The sequence below is a fragment of the Cupressus sempervirens genome, chromosome 1, assembly GCF_028749045.1.
Source record: "Cupressus sempervirens isolate cs-2001-9-10 chromosome 1, ASM2874904v1, whole genome shotgun sequence".
NCBI lineage: Eukaryota > Viridiplantae > Streptophyta > Pinopsida > Cupressales > Cupressaceae > Cupressus > Cupressus sempervirens.
Window position 1 is genome coordinate 184,269,807 of NC_143118.1, and position 27,151 is coordinate 184,296,957.

At 35.9% G+C, this 27,151-nt stretch overlaps 1 protein-coding gene and 1 long non-coding RNA gene across 2 annotated transcripts in view; both read right to left on the minus strand.

Annotated features, from left to right (window-relative positions):
- TAG1 (membrane bound O-acyl transferase (MBOAT) family protein) overlaps nucleotides 1-27,151 on the minus strand; it is a 157,239-nt gene that overhangs the window by 19,776 nt on the left and 110,312 nt on the right. Inside the window, exons 10-14 of the mRNA XM_089819530.1 lie at nucleotides 2,585-2,666; nucleotides 2,367-2,387; nucleotides 1,263-1,325; nucleotides 972-1,019; nucleotides 306-368 (exon numbers count right to left, since the gene is read on the minus strand). Coding sequence (XP_089675656.1) covers nucleotides 306-368; nucleotides 972-1,019; nucleotides 1,263-1,325; nucleotides 2,367-2,387; nucleotides 2,585-2,666 — 277 coding nt within the window. The remainder of the gene's footprint in view (nucleotides 1-305; nucleotides 369-971; nucleotides 1,020-1,262; nucleotides 1,326-2,366; nucleotides 2,388-2,584; nucleotides 2,667-27,151) is intronic.
- Nucleotides 6,608-7,102, minus strand: LOC149576748 (uncharacterized). The gene is made up of 2 exons (XR_016362119.1): nucleotides 6,881-7,102; nucleotides 6,608-6,762 (listed from the first exon to the last, which is right to left on the minus strand). It is a non-coding gene; the product is annotated as an uncharacterized LOC149576748 (long non-coding RNA).

Sequence of the window (27,151 nt, forward strand, 5' to 3'; positions counted from 1 at the left end):
TAGAACTATGTTATGCTAATATGATGTATGAAATAGCATTTTACATGGCATTCTATCGCTACGCACTTTCATAGCCAAGATGTTCTTTGTGAATATAGACTATAGAATACTATTACTTCAGGTTTCCTGGTTAGTCTTGAACTTCCCCATAAGCCTTTTGGACAATCTTGGTCTTTTCATGGTTATTGAATCATCAGGTATGAGAGATGGTGTAGTCTTTGGAAAGTAGCAAGTAAATATACAAATTTCAGTAAAAAACAACCATTTAATATGGAAGGCAGAATAATTGTATGCATAAACATTACCTGAAACATTATTCCCAAGAATGCCCATGACCTGAACATGTGACAAGGCACTGCAATGCACAGCTATCAACCACAAGAGAGCAATCACCATGTTATTAGTTGTGCACAATTTGTACGAACTGAAAACAGAAAAAAAATGCAATAATTTATAGGGTGGTATTCAACTACACATATCACATACAAAACATTTCTAATGCATACAGATATAGCATTATCAGGGACACCTATAACAGTGACTAAAGTATACAAGACAACTAATGCTATTACATTACAGAATGATTTATTGGAATTGATTTCTACATAAAAATAACAAGTAGAGAATAATATTTTTTTTTCAATGCCCCATCTAACTATCTTCAGAATTGAGATCAATTTATTTTTTCATTGCTCCATGTAACTATCTTCAGAATTAAAATCTTCAGTGGTGTGAACCAACCATACAAACAAAAAAGGCATAGCAAACAACACAGTATTCATTTAAAAATTGAAAGTTTTACTGCAATTCACAGAGATATATCAGTCCTTGAAATATATGCAAGCGTGCAACTGCAACATTTTATTTTATTAGGATAAACTAGGCCTTATTTAAAGGAGTGCCAGTACCATTTCTTTAAAATTTTCTATTGTAGCATTGGAGACAATACGACTAAAAAATATTTCACATACCTCGTGAAACACAGCTGAAATAAAAAAGGAAATGATGATGGAAGCCTTCTGCACTCATGAAAACATTTGAGAACTGATATTAAATCAAGGTATTGTAAGTTTTCTAAACAGTCAACAACCCCACACAAATCAAAAGCAAATTTTCTCAGGACTCCAAAGAAAAGCGGGACCTTCTGAATTCAGAGACGATAAATAGTGCAAATTATTCAAAAGCTAATCGAAATGTAATATTCTGGGATGCCCACAACAAATGACAAAACTATTATGAGGTACACCACACAACCTACTAACCTTTGACATTCCTCGACGTAAACAAGGGAAATAGATGTGGCGAACCATCCACTTATGAACAGGCTGTCATAAGAAAATAAATTGATTTAATTTAAATTTAGAGAGATGCAAAGATCCTTAGCATGATTATCTTTTAACATTGAATTCTTTACTCAAAAGCTTTAAACAGTTAGAATTTTTAATCATTGAATATGACATCTTATTTTCAAAACATGCTATAAAAAAGATATACAATTTTAATTTGCAAGAAACATTCAGAGTTCACTGTATTAGACTAAATGAAAGCTAAAACGGCCATAAAATGACCACACTTCTGATATGAGTTCACAATCAATCAAGATATCAAGAACAAACAATTGAAAGAAAATTATTGAGACTCAATTTGAGTGGACCTCTTTCAGGTTCCAACAGAACATTGAGCAGAACAGTTAAAATACTAGCAAAAAAATGAAAAATAATACTCGCTCAGGTATGTTTGCCATTTGTTTTGATTGGCAAATATTTGAAATTAGGAAAAATCCAAAATTCATGTTTTATATTCACAGAATGTTTCAATATAGGCCATATGAATGTTTCCTAAGTAATTGTTAATATCAAGAACAAACAATTGTAAGAAATTATTGAGACTCAATTTCAGTGGACCTTCTTTACGTTCCGACAAAACATTGAGTAGAACAGTTAAAATACTAGAAAAAAAAATGAAAACTAATACCAGTCAGGTATGTTTACCATTTGTTTTTCTTGGCGAATATTTGAAATTAGGAAAAATCCAAACTTCATGCTTCAAATTCACAGAATGGTTCAATTTAGGCCATATGAATGTTTCCCAAGTAATTGCTAATATTCTCCTAATCTGGCTGGTCCATTAATTATATAGTCACTGCTATTTTATTATTATTATTATATCTTATTTTGGGTTGCCCCTGTTTATTCAGTTGCCTAGATATTATCTTTTATAAATCCATGCCATGATCTGTTCTTAGTTTGGGGGCATGCCACAATAGCATACAAGAGAACATTGCATTGCAAAGAAACCGATTAAAAAATTTGAGGTGCAATTTTTTTCTACTGATATACCAGTAAATATGAGGGAAAAAAATTTACCATATTCCACAGTCTCCAATACTGAAATGACCAGAAGGCGAAAATGTCATTCCCCACACAACAAAAACAAATAGAACCAAGAAATCAGTCCAATGATCAAATGCTGCTTTAAATCTAAATTTGGCTATGAGAAGTAGCTGTTTCTTATGCAAGAAAATACAAACAAAATGCTTGCAGAGCATATTTTAAAAACTCTTCAGCAGGGAAAATCAATTGACCTCATCCACAGTCTTTGCATTCCACCAATCTTTGTAAAATTCACGATCCCCAAATCGAAGCAACTCGGCAACAATATTAAGCCTGGGAAAGATGTTAAATAAACAATCACAACAAACATTTAAGAAACTAGCAGTAGATAAAATGTCATCTAAATAAAATAAAGCGAATCAGTCATATCTAACAATTTCACAAGATTTAAATAATGGTTAAAGATATGAATTTCAGAACATCTGCAGCTCCTAGTATCTTTCCAATGGATATGAGAATATAAAACAGTTCGCACACTTCTGTGTATATTTGAACTAAAATTTGATTAAATGCCTAAGTTACCAGGTTCCTTGGTTTAAGCCCAAATTCTGGTACGGGTGTAAGCCTGGTACCAGTTATGGGCTGGTTCTCCCTAGGTTTCTAAGTTCTCTATTGGAAGGACCTGGGCGGAACCAAGGGAAAACCCAGAAGCAGTTTGAATATCAGATAACCACATTGGATATAAAATTGATGGATTTTTTTTTAATCAGCTAGTTGATGACCAATTTTATGGTTATCATCTTATATAAGATAAAGAAACTCAAACAATATAGGAAAATGCATATTAACACAAGGAGTAATAATTGTGTTAGATGAATATATGGAGGTTTGTGAAATATGTTAACTGCCTCGAAACCATCTGCTATATAAATGATTTGTCTTTGAATTCAAAGTGTCAAAAGTATATCCACTTGCTGGACATGCTAGGTGACTTCTGAATCTCTGATAGCTGATCTCATGAGTGGATCATGAGCTAGATGCTTCAAGAAAAATGGGCCTAGCAAATAAATATATAATTGGAACAGTAAGTATATGTGCACTACATAGTTACTGATCTTTAACCATGTTCTTCAATAGAAATTGTTTCTCAAGCTAGAGTTGAACTCAGGCTGCTTCTTCCCTCACTCGCCATATTAGATTTTTAGTATAACAGAAGCACACCGTAGTTTTAAGACAGAATTAAGCTAGCTTATACCAGCTTGCACAAAACATTGTGTTGGACACAAGTTCACCTCAAGATACCAAAGGCTACTTGACTTCATAGCAATATTTATCACGAGAGATGAGAAGAATGTGCTCCAAGAAGAGCTATGGTTTACCGATAAACCATGGGATTATTCCATTTAGATTCAGAATATGAAATGATCATGGCTATCTAGCAAGGGTTTGTTGAAAAATGAAACCAGCAACTCCAGCAATATAATTATATGGCTGTGACTTATTATTATTATTATATTTTGGACTTTTCGACCAATGATGAATGGACATGCATGAATCTGTGATGTATATATAAATTTTTAACTTTATAATATATATGTATGTATATGTTGAATTGGAATCCGAGCAAAACATAATTGCCCAACCTGTATCAGAATTCAGTAATTATGTAATCTTAAGGCACAATCTGCTGGCCAATGGCCTTCTTGAGATATGAGACATGAAATACATTGTGGATTTTGTTGTCACCTGGCAAATCCAACTCATAAGCAACCTCTCCCACCCTCCTGGTGATGCAGTAAGGTCCGAAAAATCGGGGCTTAAGTTTCTCTGATCCACTTTTCTTCAAGGAGCTCTGTCTATACGGCTGTAGACAAAGAAAAACCCTGTCACCTAGCTCAAAACTCCGCTCAGTACGATGCCGATCAGCATATAACTTCTGTTGGTTCTATGCTTGCTGAATATTATCCCTACGAGCTCTGAGGATGTCTTGCTGATCCAAAATCCAATCTTTGGTCAAAGGCACCCTGCTGTCGTGTAAGGCTAAATCAATAAAATAGAGAGGCTCGTAGCCATAAAGGATGCGGAAAGGAGTCATCCGAATAGACATATGCTAAGTGGAGTTATAGCAATACTCCCCCAAATACAGCCACTTAACCCATGCTCTCTGTTGACCTGCAATGTAATCTCTCAAGTACCCTTCCACCCATTTATTCACTATTTCGGTCTGATCATCTGTCTGTGGGTGATAGCTAGTGCTAGAAGTCAACTCTGTACCTGTCAATCTAAAAATCTCCTACTAAAAGGTACTGAGAAACCTACTGTCCCTGTCACTCACAATAGTCCGGGGTAATCCATGGAGACAAAAAACCTCTCGAAAGAACAACTTAGCCACCTAAGAGGCTAACCAATCCGCGGCAATTGCAAAGAAGTGTGCAAACTTAGTCAGTCAGTCTACCACCACAAAAATGCATTCTCTACCCTGGACCCTTGGCAGCCCCGTGATAAAATCCATGGAGATACTCTCCCACCTTTGAGGTAGAATAGGGAGAGGTTGAAGTAAACCTGCAGGAAAGCCATGTTCAGACTTGTTCTATTGACAAGTCTGGCACTCTCTGACATGCTGCAATACATTGTCTTTTAACCCCTTCCAAGAGAATCTCTTCCTAATCTGCCTGTAGGTTTTGAAAAACCTTGGTGCCCTACTGATGGTGCATCGTGTATTGTGTGCATAATATCCCCCTTTAGTTTAGATTCGGGTACTAGGTAGATTTTGTTTTTGTAATATATAACATCATCCATTACCTTGTACCGCTCATCTTGAAGTATACCATCCATAATCTCACATGCGTGAGCATTTTTAGAATACTCCACTAACAGCTAGGACCTCCAATCTGCTGAAATCTTGGAAATAACGTAGCACTCTAGCATTGGGGGTCTTCAGGAAAGAGCATCAACTACTATACTAATTTTGCCCTTGACATACTCAATGTCAAAATCGTAAGCTTGGATCTTGTTGACCCATTTCTGCTGTCTTTCATTCAATTCCTTCTGTTCTAGGAAGTAGCGTAGGCTCTTATGATCGGTCTTCACTGTAAATTTACTTCCCACCAAGTATTGCCTAAATTTGGCTAAGGCATGCATTATGGCTACAATCTCCTTATCATAAGTAGAATAGAGTAATTCGCTACCCCTAAGTGTCTTGCTTTCAAAAGCTATGGGATGACGATCCTGCATCAATACCAGTGTAACGAGACTCGGACTCGGCTCGGACTTGGCAAGGGTAACTTGACTTGTGACCTGGCTCGGCGGTGACTCGACAAAGTGAAAAAACCTCGAAATTTTGAGATTTTTTAGGATTTAAAGAACATTCCATGCACCCATTATTGAATAAAGCGTAAAGACACAATAACATCATTAAATAGAAGATAATTTGATCATAATGCACATGCCACATACTTAAAGTTAAAAACTTAAAACTTAAAAGTCAAACATCGATTACATATGTACAATACTACAAAGTTACAAACTTACAAAGGTAAATTGCTAAAAGTAAATACTATATTACTAGTAATTAAAGTCAAACTAAGATAAATCCATGCAAACCATCAAAGTGTATATGTATTATCATTTATGCATTATGAAATCCAACACATCAAGATTCAATAGTCATCATCAAATTCAAATGTTCCAAATGCTGATCATATATTAAGTTACTGTTAAACTGTTAAACAAAAAGTTAAAACAACACTACAAGTCTACAGCTATGGCTCCTAGTCGGAGTCATCATCATCCTCATCCTCAGGCTCATCCTCATCATCATCCTCATCATCATCGTCATCCTCATCCTCATCCCCAACCTCAACCTCAACCTCAGGCTTAGGCTCAGTATAATCTACAAAATGCCTCTTAGTAAGGCGTCTAAGGTAGATCCTGGATGTCTCAGTAGCCATAGCATCAGCTCGTGAGGTACTTCTAGGATCAACTGTACTCTCTACCTCTGGCTCTGACAATGTCTGTGAGGTGCCACTAGGAACAACTGGAGCTCTCTGAGTCTGGTCCTCTGCTGTCATAGCCACAGCCTCAACCTGGCCCTCTCTATCTGCCTGGTCAAGCCACTGTAGGTCCTCATCATCAAAGACAAGATCACTAGCCTCAGTGATCCAATCAGACTCTGGATCAACCTCCTCTAGAGTAATCAGAGAGGTGTCACTATCCAAAATCTCCCTGATCCTAATGCGCAGGTTGTAGTGCAAAAAGACTAGACTATTCATTTTCTACATAGACAACCTGTTAAGCCTCTTTGAGTGAATGTGCTCGAACATGCTCCAATTGCGCTCACATCCAAAAGCGCTACTTGGCTGGCTCAAAATGCGGATGGCGATTTGCTGAAGTTTTTTGGTTGAAGGCCCAAACATTTGCCACCATCTATCTAAATTTTGAAAAAAGGAAAACAAAAAAACATTAGTCTCATTTCAAAATTTGAACTTTAAGTTTAAAGCTAGAAATTTAGAAACTAGATTGTATAAGGCTTAAGCTACAATCTTTACCTGGCTGCAATTTTGTACAACCTTCTTTGCAAATTTGACTTGAAAAAATGGGCCCTGATGCATTATTATAGGCATCCATCTCAAGCAATATATTTGTGGGATTAGGGGACACCTTCAATACCACTGTGTATAGGCCACTAAGAACCTCCTCATCTGTCTTGAAATCATCAAGGAAACGGTATGCCGGATTGAGGTAATAGGCTGCTGCATGGATGGGCTTATGAAGCTGATTTTGCCATCTCCTATCAATTATGTCTCAAATAGGGCCATAGTTTTTCTCAACTCCTACATATTTGGCCTTAATAGTCTCCTTGACCCTATCCATGCCCTCATAAATGTAGCCCATAGAGGGTTTCTCGCCATCAACAACTCGTAGGAGGGCTACAAGGGGCTCGGTGATCTACAAAACAATTAAACAAAAAAACAATTTAGTGAATGATGAAACTTTGCAAAGTTGCACAATGAAAATAAAACAAAAATATGTATGAGACAAATTAATTTATAAAATTTTAAGACTTAAGCTTTTAAAATTTAAAATTTAAAATTTAAATTACCTCCACAATCTTTGAACATGGCTCCCAAAAATCATCATCATCATAAATGCATTTTGTTGCATCTATCCCTGCAGAGTTGCTCGCAAAGGAGGAGGAACTTCATTCTGGACCAACAAACATGCACCTCAACTCTAACCTTGAACTCAGCAAGGATTTTAGTGTGATAAAGTTAGAGGCAAATCTTGTGATACCAGGACGAGCCAACTCCTTTCCCTTCGTGCATTTCCTCATAGTGCTGAGGACCAAGGCATGATTATAGATGAACTTACAAAGATTTTTGGCCTTGGTAACACGTGATTTGACCCATACAAGCTTGCCAATATCCTCTAACATGAGGTCGATGCAATGGGCCGCACATGGAGTCCAAAAGATTTTTGGGTGTCTCTCCATCAATAGTTTTCTTGCAACAATCTTAAATTAGTTAGTAAACAATGAAAATTTTTGATGTATTAAAAAACTTTTAATTTTCAAAATTTAATGAAAAACTAAAACAAATTTTTTAGAAGCGGAACTTAGAAAGTTAGAAGTTAAAATTTTACCTGCAACAACATAATTAGCTGCATTATCTGTCACCACTTGGACAACATTGTCTTCCCCCACCTCTCTTATGACCTCCTCAATAGTCTCACATAAGAATTTTGCATTTTTCACACATGAGGAAGCATCTATGGACCTCAAAAAATGGTGGATCCTGAAAGTGAAAATTAAACAAAATAGTTATCATTCAAGAATCAATACTCAATAAAACAAAATTTTCGTTATTCAATAATAGTATACATTAAATTTTAGACTTCAAGAAGTAGAGCATGATGAATTACCTCCACTAGAAACAAGAAAATTTAGGAGGGTTCTAGACCTCCTATCTGTCCATCCATCTGTCATGATGGTACACCCTTTTTGGCTCCAAATCTTTTTGTAGTCCTCCAACTCAAGTTTCATCTCCTCAACCATATCTAGCAAGAGGGGGTCACTCAACTCATCTTCAGTGGGGGCTTTGAACCCCGCACCACAGATGGAAACTGCATCAATCATCCCCTACCAATAAGGAGTCCTATTACATTTATAAAAACATTTTAATTAGCATATTTCAAATTTTCAAACATCAAGTTAAAAGTATAAAATTGAATATAAATTTTAAAACTTAAAACGTAAAACAATCAAATATAAATGAAGTTGAAAACTTGAAGTACCTGGCTACTATAAATGGAATGTCGCAGAAAAACCAAAACTTGCAAATTGCTCTTACTCCAGCTTCATGTATCTCCCTATTCCAGCCCATGCTCTCAAGTGAGGGTTGTGCACCAAGAGTGGTATGTGGTACAAAAAAGTTGTCCAACTTACTAGATTTTTTGACTCTAGGACAAAGAAGAGTAGCACTACTAGAAGGGGCAGCAGCAGTAGCATCACTAGAAGTGCAAGGAATAGATGTAGAAGAAGCACGAGCAACAGAAGCACTAGGACGGTAGGGGGGGCGAGAAGAACCTTCTCCAACACAGCCTACTGACTCAAAAACATTTGCAAATGAGCGTGGAAGGAAACTATAACCAATCAAAGCTAACTCTTCTAATTTTTTTTTTTAAAATTCTTTTTCTTGTTCATATTTTTCCAAGGCTACATAACAAGAACATTGAGCCTCAACAGTTGCAGCTCCACAAGGCTCAATATCATGACCACGTAAGCCAGCAATATGGTATTTTAATCTATTTATCCCCCCACTACTAATGGTTTTGTAAAATAGGCATTTTGTTTGAGTTCTCTTTCTACCCAGAAATTTTATGGTGAACTTCCAACATTCATCTTTTTTGTTGCCTTTAGAGAGCTTGGGTTTTTTACCTCCTGAAGCCATTATGATTTAATTAAGGAAAAAAGTAAAGGTTGCTGCAATAAGACATTTTAGACCAAATATTACCATTTCAGCATTGCATTTTATGAAGATCTAAAGTTATAAAAAAACTCATAAACAAAAAAAAAAAATTCATGCAAAAAACCCATAAGCATAGACAAAACAATCATCAAAATCTAAACAATCAAGTCTTACCTCTTTCAAATGCTTTGGGAAGTGTTGAGAAAAGCTCCTATAAACTTCTTGATGATCTAAATGCAAGCTCCAATGTCACAAATGCAAGCTTTTCTCCTCCTTTCAGCTGGTTGCAAAACAAGAAAACTCTATTTCTCTTGTACCTCTCTCTCTCTTTCTTCTTTTCACTATAGACTATTATGGGAGCCCTTTTAGAGTTATATGAGTGAGATATGTTAAAAAAAAACATTAAAAAAAGTTGAAAAAATTTATATATTTAATGGTCGAAATTTTGCCTGCCGCGGCCGAGTCAAGCTCAACCGGGTTAGGCGAGTCAGCGAGTCACTCCCCGTGACTCGCCGCTCGCGGGTCACGAGTCATTGTGACTTGGTGAGGTGAGTGCGACTCCCTGACTCGTGCGACTCACGTGACTCGCCGCGAGTCACGTTACCCTAATCATCACACTCCAAAACAAACGGTCTAGAAAAATCAGGAAGAGCTAGCACTAGACATGTACTCATTACCTGTTTCAATTTATCAAAGGCTTCCTTTGAATCCTCTGTCCACCTAAATGCCTCTTTTTGTGTCAGATCGGTAAGGGGTGCTATTACTTGGAAAAAACCTTTGGCAAATCGTCAGTAATAGGAACAAAGACCAAGGAAACCTCGCAAATCAAATACATCTCTTAGTGGTGGCCAATCCAAGATTGCTTGTATCTTTTCCTGATGCACCTTAACCCCCTCGGCACCAATCACATGACCCAAATAGAGAATCTCAGTTAACCCAAATTCACACTTAGACTCTTTTGTGAATAAAAAGTGTTCTTCCATGAGGCTAAGGATCTCATCTAAGTGCTGCAAATGTTCTTCCCAAGTCCTGCTAAAGATTAATATGTCATCAATGAAAACCAACACACTCTTCCTTAGCTGTTTTTTGAAGCTATGGTTCATGCATGATTGGAAAGTGGCTGGTGCGTTAGTGAGCCCAAATGGCATCACCAAGAACTTGTACTGTCCATAGTGGAATCTGAAAGTTGTCTTATGCATATCCTCCTTGCGGACTCGTATCTGGTGGTACCCTGATCGGAGATCTATCTTTGAGAAATAAACAGCCCCATGGAGCTCATCCAATAACTCATCAATGCGAGGAATCAAATACCTATTTTTAATGGTTCTCTTGTTCAAGGCGCAGTAATCTATACACATCTGAAGGGTGCTGTCCTTCTTAACCAACATCATTGAAGAGGCAAAGGGGCTAGAACTAGGTCTAATATGTCCCATATCTAGAAGTTCCTTGATCGTCTTCTCTATCTCTTCCTTGTAGTGTCTGGGGTGACGATAAGGAGTGGTAATGACAGGTTTGACACCCTCCTCTAGCTCAATGATATGCTCAAACCCTCTATCTGGGGGAATTCTCGGAGGTATATCCTCAAACACTCTCCTGTGCTTGTCTAGGACTGTCTGAATGTCACAATGGTACTGTTGTTCTATATCCTGTGTCTCCCTTGAAGAGATGAAGCACCGTGTCGCCCATTCTATATCATCGTGCCTCAAAATGGCTTCCATCTTGTGAGTTGTTATCAATTTGGGCCCACTATCTAGTATGGCTTTTAGGACTACTAACCAATCACCTTGTGAAAATTCCAACCGCATGGTCTCATGATCAAAAGTGTACTTGCAAAGAGTCCTCAACCACTGTCTACCCAAAATGGCATCCAACCCATCCAAATCAACAACATAGAAATCGGTCCCTAAAAGATAATCGTCAAACTGTATCTGGAGGCTGGCTACTTGCTCTGTGCATCTCCAAACCTCACCGTCGGCTACCTTCACCTCAAACTTGGGTATGTCAATTGTCTGCAAACCTCTCCTAGATACCATCCATGGGCTAATGAAATTATGGGATCTCCTGTATCCAAAAGACATACAATGCACTATCCCCTAACCACACTCTTCACTTTGAAAGGATGACATGCTGGATCACTAAAAAGAGTGACTATAACAAGAGGCTATTCCGTAGTGACCTTTTTGTCATTAAGGGGCTGCTCCTCAACTTCTTCCTCCTCGCTGTCCTCAACATCATCACCTTCCTGTTGCTCTCCCTCATCCTTGGAAAGAACCTCAACATAGTGAATCTTGCCTTTACCAAGGCATCTGTGATCAGGGATCCAAGGTTCCCTGTAGGTAAAGCACAATTTCTTCCTTGAGTTCATTACGAGTCTCAAAGTCCAATTTGGGGGGATTTGGTTTTTGCTGGTTTTTGTTTCCTTGACTTGATGTAGACCATCTATAGGTTTTCTTCAGAGGCTGCAATAGTGATGAAGGTGAATCCAAGTCATGAGCGATCTTAATCGCATTATCTAGGGTGTTCAGTTTAAGTACCTTAACCAAACCCCTAAATTTGTCTTGCAACCCCTATGTGAATAACATCACCTTGCGCTGCTTTGACATATCTGGCACCATAGTTTGCAGACTTGGACTTGAAGAGTACTCGACAAGCCCAAAATTTTTAACTTGGAAAAAACTCGGCATATACTCGACAAAAACTCAGGGAAAAATCGACAACTCAAAAATTACTAAAATTTAAAATCTCTTAAAGAAACATATATTTTTTGTAGAATACAATTATAAAATGTATTAAATTAGTAATTGACATTTCAATAGAGAAAATGGGTAGTTTTATAGCACTAAAATGATTTGAAAAGTGTATCTAATCCAATGTTTTCCCTAGATCAACATTTTTAACTACATTTTTTAACATCTATAAATACACAAGAGTTAAACTTGAGAGTACTCGCACAACTAAAAAATTTGAGAGTACTCGGCAACTCAGAGAGTTTGCAAACTATGTTTGGCACCATAACTGATATATGTTGAAACTCATCAATGAACTTATCCAAAGACCCACTCTTACGTAACTGAGCCAAATCTTTGTAATAGACTTTAATATCTTTCCTATCAAAGTGAGTAATCAGCTTGGAGCTGAAAATCTCATATGAAGTTATGAGGCCATGATCTTGGGTAACTAATCCATGAGGCCACTGATCATATGCAGCTCCCTCAAGGTGCATTGTTGCAAATCTGATGACTTTTGCTTCAGCCATGGGTTTAAGAGTCAAATAAGTATCAAGCTTGTGAATCCAAGCTCTAGCAGATGTCTGACCGCAGCAATTGAAGGTGGGAAGAGTTAATTTGTTCATAGCATGTTTTAGGTCCCTGTTAGGTGCCCTCGGTCTCCGATCCTACTGCTGTCTATCAGTCTCTCTTTTTTTATTTAAATACTAGACAAAGGTTAGATTTTGTTTAATGGGGTCCTAAAACAAATCCCATTCATCAAACATTGCCATAACATTGTCCGATAATAAATTTGGAGCGGCTGGTGGTACTGCTTCTACATTAAAAACTTGCATTAAGGGCTTGTCAGTATTACATGTGGGAGCTCTAATAGCTCGGGGGGATCCAGCTACACTACCGCCTCCACTGTAATGGCTCGGTGCTCTTCTATGGGCCAGAAACAACTGCTGCATAGTACCTGCTAGTTGTTGAAGAGCATTAGCAATGTTGTTCTATCCATCTCTGATAGCCTGCAACGTTTCCCGAACTTCTCTGTCCTGTTCAATTTCAAGATGTGTCATTTGAATGTTGTTTTTCAATTCAACTTGTCCTATATGATCAACCTGTGGAGTAATATCAGTTTGTTCACCTGTTCTAAATACTACTTCCTCATCCACTGTAAAACTATCTTCAATCTCAACGTGATCTGAAGAACCTGTTTGCTCCGGCTGTAGATGATTGAATTTGTGTTGTCTTTTACTCATTCCCAGCTGTCATTTTTGGATAAAGAACAGGTCTGCAAAATTTTGGTTATTTTCCACAAGATGGCAAGTCTTGTGGCTCTAATACCACTATAATAATCTTGGCAATTTTTAATCATAGAGTCTTGAAACTGTACTGGGTAATTTTGTCAAATAGTTATCAAGCGATATTTACTTCAGCAATAAATATATGTTCAGAATAATAAATACCACTGTTTAGTGATTCATAAACTAGAAACCAATGAGTGTAACCATTAATATTTCAAAGAGATTCCTCCACGTATACAAGATGGTTCTTTGCATTTAATATTCATTACACACGATGACAGTAAATCAGTCAACCTTTATTATACTCAGAATACAACAGCAACATTATAGTCTGGAGGTTTAAACAATGCATAGGGAGGTAAAAGAAGTGACAAACCTGTAACTAGTATGCCGTCTTGGATGTGTCAACTTGCAAGATGTACAACTGTCACCAAGGCTAGAGCTCGACTTGCAACCCGATTGCTATACTCTCAACGGACACTTTAACCACTGAAGGAGTGTCTATTAATTGTGTAGGAGAGAGTCACTATGTGACCAAGACTGCAATGACATGAAGGCCTTGTTGGAGACTTTCCGCGTAACATCCAGGCATGATCTTGTTATTCCTCCCGTTTTTTATGATGTGACTCAGCAAAACTTCCAGTTCGTGGCTCCTGGCTATGTGTGACTTACTTCCAATCTAACCTTATGCTCTTAACCAACAAACGACACCTGCTACATCTAGGGTAAGCTTAGTTCCTTACTCTCCTTTGATTTCTCATCAACAACATCCCATACGACCACTATATGATGTTCATCATGCAGCTTCCTGTGATGAAGACTTTTTGATGTAATATGATCTCTTCCCTTTCAAAAATCCATCAAAACTACTTAGCAAAACCAATGAAGAGTTGAGGTGACATCCAACTTCTTCGGAAAACAAACTAGAGGGATTTCATCCTCACAGTTCAAACTGGTCACATTAAAGCAACCAGAATATGAAGTGCATTGATTTCATAAACTTCTTGGTGTGAATCACAATGCAAAGTCCTTTCTTTTATAACCTCGAAGTGAGGGAGAAAACATTGAAATAAGGGATGTGGGATAAAATAAAACTTTCGTCCTATGGTCACTTAAGTCACTTTATAAAGTAAATGACTTTACAACATTAATATAATAACTGGAGTACTTAAGATAAAATCTCCGACGTGACTAGTAGGCATCCTGTTAGTTAATGTCGTTTATCTATCCGGATGTGGAGATAGATTAACCTGGCACCATAACACTAGTGCAAAGAAGGGGACATGACAGTCCTCCCTTCCCGGGATTGCTTGCCCTCAAGCAATCTCAATACTGGGTGCTGCAAAATAGACTCACCTTCTATCTGTTCGTTACAAATAAGAGAGAGACTAAAAAGAGTAAATAAATGTAAAAGACAAAAAATACTTATCTGTACATGAAGATTCAAAAATTGTCTTTTTAGATTATTTAAGAATGCAACATCTCCCCTCTAAATAAGGTTCAAGTGAGAATGGAACATTGACTATTATTCCCCCCACAATGTAAAATTTCCAATCATTTGGACAATTTTGTATCAAATATGACAACTCTTTTCTAAGTTCCAACTTGCTCTTTTCATCCACTAAAGGTCCAAACATTCATTTAGTTTAATAGTAGAAGCGAACATGTCCTTCCATTTTATCGAACACGTCCACAATACGCCAATATCTTGATTAAGTATGATTGTGCCACATGAATGACTACACAACTCATACGTCGAGTTTCATTCATCAAGGAGAGACTCATAGATGGTTCAAATGAATTCTTTAAAAAACTTCATTAACATCACACAACAACTCAAATTTCCTTACAGTAACTTCTGCAAATACAAGTGACATCATTTAGAAGTGATCACTTCCTCATGATGTACACAGGGGGTAGGTCCATTAAAATCACATGGTCATGATGTATGAATCACGGTCCTCTTGACATCAACAATTTATTTATCACTAGAGAAATCCATCTCAACATTGTTTACTCCCTCTTAATCAATAAGATCGAGATCACTGAAAGTTAACTAAATAACATTCCCAGTCTTCTCCCTCTCTTTCAACATTTCTTGAAATATCAACCTCCCTCTAATTCTCAATCTCCCTTTTCTCTTGCAGTAACATTCTTGGAGGAAAAGATCAAGGCACATATCTCACTACAATGATTAGATAAATAAAATGCCCAATGATAATTCTGCATAATAAGATCATTTTAACATAGAATAAATATCTAGTTTATATTTAATCATTTGTCATATTTGAGTATTTATTAAATGTTACCCCTTTATATTGACTAATGTTTCAAAATAGGATATATATTTACATATATCTTATCATCCATATTCATAATTATATATCCCACAAAATTCTATAATGATCTAAATCCATAATAATATCAAACATGGAAAGGAACATTTATAATATAAATGTTATGAATAGAATATACCTTTATTACACTTACCTTATTTTGTCTTTTCCCCTTAAGGCAAATATCCACATACCATGCATGATTGTCATCCATTTTGTTTTAGGTTATTATCTCTATATTCTCCATGTAACAATTCGCATAATGGATGGTAGATTTACATTTGCTCGAGTTTGGACATGACCTACATGGGTCCCACATTGTCCCAACATGGGCAATTTTCTCCTCCCCTTGTGCACACTCCTTATCAACTACATAACTAATATAATAGTTCTTATAGACTTATCCATCGTTTGCTAATAATATTAGTTGCTTTGTTAAACTCCTTAGGAAAGAAAAATGATAATCATATTAAAATATAATTATTTAGGTTAAATGTTAAAAAAAAAAAAATTAAAAATTATATTCTGAAATTATACCATTTGAGATTAGTTCTTTCCCTCCCAAGAGACCCAATTGGTCTAATATTTGAAATTATATGAGTTATCATTACACATGAAAATTCATAATATCCACATATAAATGAATTAACAAGGAAGAGTAGGGTATACCTCATATGTTGTTCTTTGACACACCTTAAACTCAATCGGTGTCTCCCATCACAACATATAGTCATAGGCCATTCATAGTAATCATAGGGCATTGGGGTGTTACGTACTTTTATGCTGGGAGCATTAGATAGGCTATTATCATCAATCATAGTTGAGTTGTGTTCAAGAGTCTTTGGCCATGTGATCCATCACCATTTCATAATAACCAATACTTATGGTTCGCAACTTGCTTATGTATTGAAGTCAATTGCTGGTCTTGATTGTGATTAGTGCTTTTCTTATGGAAATCAGTGCATCACCTTTTCTTTCACTCCCTTTTCTTTTACTGTTTATTCCTTCACTATGGTCACTTATCGATCCTTGATTTCTCCAATGAGACTTAGAAATATTTTGACTGGGCCACATAGGTCCCTATCTCTATGTGGTGGCCATGTAAGATGCTTTTCATTTTATTTTAACTTCCTTATGCCTCCTGCAATCCCCTTCATGTCATCTATTTATTTCACCTCATCTCTTTGTGCTGAGTTTTCTTAGCTTGCTTGAAGATTGAGGATTAACTTCTTTGATTTTAATCCCTTTCACTTGTTTGGTACATTTCTTCCCCATGCTGATTCCTGTAATTATTTTTGCTTCTTCGTTCATATATATTCCTTCCATATCAATCTCAAATAAAATCTTTGACCTAACCCAACGTACGATAATCCTAATTCCTTGGGTAGCAACTTAAATCAACGTAATATGCATATCATCGATAATCATGGTGTTCTCCTCCGAGAATGCACATGTTTGAGAGTTCAATGACTGTATATATTATTCATATTAATGACCACATCTTCTGCATATTTTGCATTCTACTAGTTATATATTATTACCTAAATAATTTTGTGAACTTGCCCTTTCCTATTCAACAAATAAAGGCATCCAAATCTCCATCAACGAATTCGGGTGAAACACAAAAGTCTCAATTAGTTATTTTAATCAATGGACGACTCATCCATTTGCAATGTCTGATGTTTGGGGCTCTAATATTCAATAATAGGGTGTAAGATATGTGTTTATGTGCATAATTCATATGTCTTATATGTCTTTGACTGCACCCATAGTTTTGAACTCATATACCAAAATCTTTGGACTCTCTTGTTCATGATGTTTCAAACCCATCAAAACAAGCTTGTGATTCACACAAACAAAGTGGGAAACAAATGATATATGAAATACACAAGGAATAGGTCATATATAGTTATCCCACAATGTTGGAGTGAACGTATGTATTTATGGGGCATCCCAATGTAGTTTCTGTCTTTATGGAATTGGGAGAATCCAGTTTTATCATTTATTGGTTCAATTATCTTTCTCTTCTTCATACCGGATTCATATGCAATGCTCTCAAATTTGTCTCTAACAATTTGCTCGAGGATATCCTTCAAAATATCCACTATCAGCTATCTCCTATTCAAAAGAAAATATAAAGGATTACACTTGCTTCTTAAGTGCATAATGTGTAACAATTTAGAGAAATACAACCCTTAGATTATAAAAGGTTGTTTGAACTCTAATGCTTATTTGATGAATTTTGTCACATATTGCAACATCGGGTATTGAATTTTCTGATTCCACAAATCTTTACAAGATAGATAATTCGTTCAAAACCAAAAGTAAGTAGTTAGATTCCTAGAGGTTTGAATCTGATCTAATATCATGTTAATTTCTAGGATCATTTCTGCAAATGTAGAATCATAGCCATTGTTATTGATAATTTTCCAAATGCAGATTTGAGAACTTATAAATATGAGAGACATGTCCCTACAGTTAAACATCACTAGTTAACATATTAATATAATAGTAATATAAATAACCATATATGTAACTCATATATATTATATATGTAATATTAATATGTTAACCATGTATGTAATATATTATTATATAATAATATATTACATACATGGTTAACATATTAATATTACATATATAATATATATAAGATATTTATCTTAAAGATGATTTACCATCAACAAGGTATCTCATGTTAAAATCAATCTGATAGAAGCTACAACCTTAACAATCACAACACATTGGTTTTAATTATAATGTTTTTTATATTTGTTTTATCTAATAAATATATATATGTAATGATTAATATGGCAATATTGATGTATATCTTTAGATGGTAATATTTGATTTGTTATCATTTAAATAGTACATCTTTATTATGTTTAATGGTTATAATTGATATTATCATTTAATATATTATGAAATTTAATTTATTAGCTTTATTATTTATTATTCATTTATTTAAATCTTAATTATCATATTTCCTTATTATGATTGCAAGTAATTTAATAATAAACTATAAATCATTGATTTATTATTTAATATCAAATCTTATTAAAGAAAACGAGGACACGACAATCTGCGCTTCCCAAATTTGCTTGTCCTCAAGCAATGATGCTTGCTATCCATGACTATCAATATAAATAATTTCTAGTGCACATGGAGTTATCAAGGTTCATTTGATCCTATATGATCTAAGTTCAAATGTCTTGTGTGTTTTGTTCTTTTATTAGCGATCTCGTTTGTCTCGTCCTAAGCAGTTGCTTCAATTTGGTGTGTTTGTCATCTCTTATATTGATGATCATGCTCCCATGGTTCTTTACATTTAAAACATAATCCTTTCTTTGATAGATCGTCTCTCTTTGAGCATCTATTATTAATGTTCCATGTTTGGCATAGTTGGCATTTCTTTACTTGGTTTTTCTTTCTTGATTCTTCATGTACAAAAGATGTTTTGGAAATCTTGGGCCTCTCATCTATCCCATTGGATTCAACCTTCTTTGCCTTCTTGATAGCTTCCTCCAAGTCCTTGGGTTCAAGGGGTTTTGCAAAGGTTTTGTTGGAATCTTTAAGTCCTTCTACGAACATATAAGTGAGTTGCCCTTGGGATAGATTTGGGACCATTACAAAGAGGTCTTGAAATTGATTGGCAAATTCCTTCACCATTCCTATTTTTTTCAAGTGAGTTAGCTCTTAGAAGTACCATTCAAGGTCTCTTAGGTCAAATCTACTCATTAGTTTTTGGGTAAACTCACTATAGGTGGTGATTTTTTTGTGGCATAAGGAGGTGAGACCATTATGCCACATGGGCTGACAAGTGTAGTATGGAAACCTTAATAGCACTTGTTGGAAATTTGTTCAATGCTCCCCTAAGGATTTGTGACAAGGGCTTAACCATTTCCTGTGTACTATAAGTTGAGTGGTTGTATCGATTATTGACAGATCAATCTTTTGGTGCAACAACCCCACTCTAACAAGTGGTATTAGAGCTTGGTCACAGGTTCAAATCCTCAAACCCTTGGGTTACGTTGAGGGGGAGGCTATTGAAAATTTTCTCAGCACTCTCTTCGGGATTCATGACAAGGGTTTAACCACCTCCTATGTATTATAAGTCGAGTGGTTGTATCGGGCATTGACCAATCGGTCTTTTAGTGCAACGACAACCCCACTCTAACAACACCTTCTTCGGTCATAGGGCTGAGGGATAGATATATATCTAATTTTTGACCCCATGATTGAGCAATTTCTTCCCCTAACCCATCAAAGCATTGCAGCAACACTTTATTAGCTTTCTTGTAAAGGTCCTTGTCAACATGGTCTTTTTAATTTATTTTTGTTTGCCACGGTTTTGGTCCCATAATGTTCTTTAAAAGAAATAAGCTGGCAAATATTTGGATCCATCCCTGCATACGTTTGTGTAATTTCTTCAACAATATTTGTAGTTGGTTCCTCTTCTTCTATGATTGGTTCTCTGCTTGGAATGAATGAAGGAAAAGTATCTCAGGGAATTGAGTTATGTGATGACAGTTCATTTTCCTCCTGATTGGATTGAGCATCCCCCTTATAATTTAGGTTAAGCCTTTTGTCGTGATTGTTGTTGCTTAACTTTTGTATGGCTTCAATTAATATTTTCTTAGAGTTCTCAAACTTTTCATTGGTTCTTTCAAACCTCTCGTTACTCTGTTTCATAGAGCTTCTCAACTCTTGGGGTAGTTGCTTTGCCATAGTTCTCTAGATGTATTAATGGAATTGAGTGACCCAACAAAATCCCACAAGATAACAGGGTTATGCTCTGATGCCACTATAAGAATACCACTTCCTAAGACAATTGTTAATTAACCTTTCTTATTAAAGAGGTTTCTTGTTCCCCAAATTTAATTATTCTTCCCACTTTCCACGTAGCAAGCATTTTCTCTCCAAGTCTTGGCTTCCTCTTAATCATGTATCCTTATTAATATTATTTGTTATTTTTTGGGATCCTTTGTTTGTGAAATCATTTTTCTTCCCGCCAATAAGAAATATGTATGTTTGATTCCTTCACTTATTATTGGAGGCAATATAATTATTATCTTCCTTTTCGTACCATGAATGGCCCTTTATCATTTTGTGCAATTATCTGTCTTATTTTTATTTTCCTTCTGCTTATTTATACCCCCAATGACCTACTATCCTTCTATTATGTGGATAAGGTGAGTCTGTTAGGACAAGTCATGACACATTTGTTTTATATTTTTTATAAATATGTGATGATTAATATGGCAATGTCGATGTATATCTTTAGATGGTAACATTTGATTTGTTATCATTTAATATGGTACATCTTTATTATGTTATAATGGTAATAATTGATATTATCATTTAATATATTACGTAAATTAATTTATTAGCTTTTTAATTTATTATTCATTTCTTTACACCTTAACTATCATATTTCATTATTATGATTATGATTACAATTAATTTAATAATAAACTATAATTCATTGACTTATTTTAATATCAAAACTTATTAAAGAAACTTAGAAAACAGGGACATGACATTCCATTTTGTTTTGACAATTGATCATCTAGAAATGCCTGTGGCTCTCTTCCACAGTAAACTCAAAGATGAAGTTGCCCTTAAATTGTTTCTCCATTTGTGGTTAAATAAAGCGTTTGATTTATGTTCTTTGACTTTTGTCGCTAATTTCTAGCACCTAGAAATGTTAATGATTGTAGCTTCAATTGGATGATTCCAATTGATGAAATCAAATGTTTGAATGGCCTATCCGCCTTAAACATGTGATATTTATTCTTCACTATTATTATCATGAAGCATTATTATCATATATTATAATCATGATAATACATTAAGAAAATTGCATTTGTGATATATGTTAAAGCAATAACTAATGTGAGTTAAGATATTAACAAGAGGCATCTCTCTACGGGAGACAAGCCTCTTTATATCATATATCATTGGAAGAGTAACTTGATAAACACAGAAATCAGTAAGTGTTATTACAAGTTACAGCAGAGATATATCATAGCATCTCAGGTGGAAAGATAACATTATGCATCTAGGAGAATTTAAAATTTAGATCTCCTAAATCTAAACCTTATCAAACTTTAACACAGTATCAGAGCAGGTTCAAATTAGGGGAAAATAAGTTGATTTTGTTTGCACCTGGTAATCATCTATGAAGATATTGCCAAATTATACAACACAGGTGTGACACTGTCGGTGATTATACATCAGTGAAAAGCAATTTATCTCATCTGTAATTGCAAGGGTTGTTATTCTCTTTATTGTTGACTTCCATTAGCAACCTACATACTCCCTGGGGTGATTGGAATGGTGCAGTGTATAAAATTTACTCAAATGCTTTTGCTGTGAAAAAATACATAGTCGGGAAGAGAGCCAAATATTTTGATAAATAGATCAGGCACTCTAGAAAAAGTCGATCTTATATCTCGGCACAAGCTTTTTGACACTAGGTGCCATCGAAGACATAATTCAAATGCACAAGACATGGCTTGGAGATTTAATATTCAACTACCATGGTTTGATTTAATATTTCTGAAGAGTTATAATGTGTTGACCAAAAGTATAGTGTTCAGTATTTGAAATTGGGCATTTCATTGGTTGAGACCTCTTGGCGGTAAATTAATATTTCAAATGGTTTATGTCATAAGAATACACCGATTCATATCCATTGCTTGGTGAGTCACGTTTCTCTCTTTGTTGCAGGTAAACTTATCCATAGACTTATCAAGGTTCACAGATGTGAGGAAGGAATCAATTAATAATTTAATATTTATGATCAATGACTTGAAAGAAAATTGAGGATTTGACCCTTGAATGGTCATAGATGATCCATACACATATCACAAGCATCTTGCCAAAGTAACGATTGACACAAATAATTACTACAGAGATTATAATCTCAATCCAAAGAAGTCAACTTACCATTATTAGTGACTAACAATAATCTTTCACAACAGTACTTGACTCATCAATTCATCACCCTAAATCAATAAGCGAAGGATAATTATCGAGTGGTAGATATCGATAATCAGTAGATCATTAGTATTACTAATACATGAAAAGACAAATGATGTCGCCTCAGTAGTGCTGGGAAATGTGCTGCAATCTGCTCGGTTGAGATTGTTTTGCAATCTCTGTGCTGTTGCATATGTCGAATGATCCGCATATAATTTGTATGCTCTTGTATACGTTTTGGACACTGCCATTTCAGAAGCTGGGGTTGAGCATGAGTTACCATGGTAGGGAAGCTATCTTATTGGTTCTTTTCCTAAAGTCGTAATGCTAAGATAAGTAGTCTCTTAAGTTATGCATTCCTCATTATCAAAGGCAGAGTATTATTAACGAATCCTGAAATAGAATGTAGAATTATCAGGTGGATTGATCATGGAGACACGATGACACTTTATAGAGAGGATGTCGAACATATAAATCTATTGACAAGTTGCAAGAGACTCAGAGCTAATCACTATAATTCTTCACGAGAGAAGGGCAAAGCAAAATTGAGCAAGGGAAAATGACAAGAGACAAACACATTGACACTCAACATATAGTCAGTGGTTTTCAACATGATAGAGTAAACATTGATAAATCTGGATACATCATCGAACATGAGATAATAAATGGGAAACATAAAATGACAATTATAAGTACAAGACAACATGATGACATCTCTAACAGTGACATTATTAAAGTTGTGGATAACCAATCAAGAACTGGTTATGAAAGAATGCAATCAGAAGTCTAAAGAGATGCAATTAGGATAGATAACTAATCAATTATTTATGGAGAAGTGGTAGGAAGGGAGAGCAATCTTCCTTTAAGGCATACCTGGTGCATACACAAAATTATATGTAAAGATCTCCTCTTCTCCCCTCTGTCAATGTGCTTGATGGTTACAAAAACAATCAACCAATACCCATAAGGAGGAGTGATCTACAAGTATGAATCAAGGATAAAAGTCATTGTCTTACAACCTGTAAGAGGATGCTATTCTGCTATTAATGATGGTTCATATGAACTTTATATTGTTTGAAAGGATATTGTAGTAGGAAGTAATCATAACTTGGAAGCAAGAAATATAGATCTGAAACTTCATTAATAACATATACACCAAGGAATCATCACTCATATGCAAAAGAGTATCGATGGTCCTGATGTTGGTCAACTCATCATGATGGAAATGTTCTACTTCCAAGGTTTTAGGCAAACTACAATATTCAAAGCAGTTCCGGAACAAAATAGGATATCATGGACTACAATGATTGCAGTATATTCCCAAAATGGGTCTTCTTGACAAGGCCCTTCAAGTTCTTCAAGTGAAAGAGATGTTATGGTATGGAGCGCCATGATAATAGAATGTCTACAGCAATAGGGTTTTAGCTTTCGACAAACCCTATCTCAACTCCCTGTTAGTTCACAAAATAGAGATCACTGATTTGTGGCTCAATCTAACTTTTGAAGAATTCAAAGTGATCAAAGAGAATCTATGATTATTTAAATAATATAGTTGGCAGACTACATACTCTGGTGAATATAATCATATAGACAGCAATAATGATTATAAACTTCAGTTTGCTATGAAGAAGACCACTTGGAAGGATTACTCTCATCGGTTATATAGAGTTACATTCAAAGGAGAGATGTCTCTCCAACAATCTAAGTGTCTTTACTACACAAACGAAGGGTTTTAGAAACCTTCGTAATGACAGATGGGAGCTCAAACGATGTACTCCAATTGTTTGATAAATGCTTATAAGGAGGTGCTTTCTGATTTGATTCGTATGGAAAGTCTATTGCTTCATGAATACAATCTGAAACAACATTTTTGCTTTGAATGTCAACTTTCAATGACAGGACCTTCATTGGAGCAACTTGCATCAAGGATGTTGATGTGCATTTAATCCAAAATAATTAGATAAGTATTTTATTATTTTTGAGTATTAAATTTATTTGCTTATTGTAGTGTCTCTCTTGTATGTAATCATGTATGTACAATAAGGGCTATTTGCCTTGATCTAAGTATTTTATTTTTTTGAGTATTAAATTTATTTGCTTATTGTAGTGTCTCTCTTATATGTAATCATGTATGTACAATAAGAGCTATTTGCCTTGATCTTTTCCTTTGTCTCTACGGATGTTTTTGTAAAAAAAAGAAGAATGGTACATTAGACATGCTACTAAAATATTGTGTTGGACTCAATATTATGACAACAACCCCAAAATGGTTTTGGATCTACGATTCCTTAGTCATATAAGGTGAGGCTATTGAAGCAAGATAATTTCTATGAATGGGATTATATGTATCCTTCTATGAAAAGAGGGAACGTGACATTTCATTAGACACAACCTTGGACAAAGAGGTCAGAAGGTTGATGCATGTACTTGAAGCTACCAAAAGGGAACCACATTATCTAGTGTTGCCAAGCCTGAGGATAAATCCATAATTTAGCACATTCACTCATGTTATTATGAATCGAGGAATGCTTCCGTGACAAAGGGAGTAGATGCTTCAATTGAGTTTTGAGGATCTTGGTCATATTGATTCAGATGGAGTAGACCATGTCGAGATGGATTCTCTAGTGATAAAGAAATTGTAGCAATCAAAGGACTATGATTCATGAGATGAAGTTCCATATGTGTAGTTTGAAAAGCCTTTATGTGAATGCTTAAACTATAGATGGATACCTAGAATGCCATTTATTAGGACTACATTCACACTAAAGATCTGACAACCGATATTTTCTCCAAGCTTTCTGCCAAAGTGAATTTTGTACATTATTGTAGACAAGTTTGGAGTATTGATCGAAGCCCTTAGCATTAGTGATTACCTGAGATGTACCTTAATACAAGGGATTTTTGGATGCAATATAGAGCACCATTGGGGTGAAGCAAGGCTGCCCTCTCTCCCCTACTTTGTTCAGCATCTACATTGATGAGTTGGAGGCTTTCCTCCCAGTTTCCTTGCATCCTGACAATGGTTGTTATTTAAGTCAAGTCATGATCTCTATTCTCCTCTTTGCTGACGATGTGGTTCTTTTTGCATCTTCTCTAGATGGGCTTCAAAGGGTTTTGGATGGGCTGGCTTCTTTTTGTGACCAATGACAACTTGTTGTGAACTTGAGTAAGACTCAGGTTATGGTCGTCAACTCCCTAAAGATCTCACACGTCCACTTTTGATTCCAGGACTAGGATATCGAGATTGTATCTTTGTACACTTACCTCGGGTCAAGTTACTTTCAGGACACTACTTCCAAATGGTCCCTCTTGGACTCTTTGATCAGACCAATATTATATGGTTCAGTGATTTGGGGGCCCTCTCTCCTCGATTCCAACTGGTCTTTATTAAGTGTTTTTAGACCCTCTTCCCTGTTTATATCATCATATGCCACCATTCCACTCCGTACAGTGTCATCTTGGTCAAGTTTGGGGCACACCCATTAAAACTTGGTGTCATCTTCGATCTAATCTGGTTTCTACACTATCGTAGGGGCTTTGTGGATGACACTTGCCACATAATACTCCTACTTGGCTTACTGCTCCTCAGTCACTATTGCTATCTTAGATCTAGCTACCCATGCTTATTGTTAGTATGCTCAAGCCACTACTTTATTGGGCTCGACTGAAATTGAGATTGACCATCTCCCTCCCTACCAATTTTCTCTAGACGCTCCCATTCACCTACCCTGGGTAGGAGTTGAACGAACATGTTAGACTAGATATCTACAGACAGTCATTAGCACAACTTGGTGTAACCCTCTAGGAGGGTTGCGTCTGTGGATGGCCTTTTATGCTAAGCACTTCTTGGATATCCAAAACAAGATTATCATGCGCCTTGTCTACTTGGCCCAACGACAGTGCCACGCCCTCTATATCTCTCTTGGTTCCATCAGAGTTGGCTCCCACCGACTCAGGTCTCACACCGACTTCATTTTCCGTTGTCCCATTTACTATGAGATCAAAGAGAGGTTCCACTATCTTTTAGAAGATTGCAAGTCCTTATCGACTTCTTTCAGATAAATTGACCAACGTTGCCTAGCGCTCTATCTCTAGGAGGCAATACAACTTCGGGATAAGTGTTGTGCAGCTCCTTTTCCTAAAAAACCTAAGCTTCAGATCAGCTTATCATTGACTTTTTCACATCCATGTCCCCTCCTAGGGGTATGAAGCGGCCACTCGACACTCTGGCCCACAGTCAACCCAGATTGGTGAGACCCCGTAGTGGACTCCCTAGGCAATGACACTCCTCTTCGAGTAGTTTTCAAGGACGGTTTAAGACACCGTTAAAGTAAATGGTTATTTTCCATTTCACTCTTCTATTTACTTTACTTAAGTGAACTAATTAAGTAGGAGGAATTTATTATTAGGAGTATATTGTTGGGTCATACTTTTGACTCAACTACTCGTAAGATATGGTTCAGTCCAATTTGGGTACCACCCTTCTAGATTGTAGGTGGATGACAGGTGGTTGTTTTC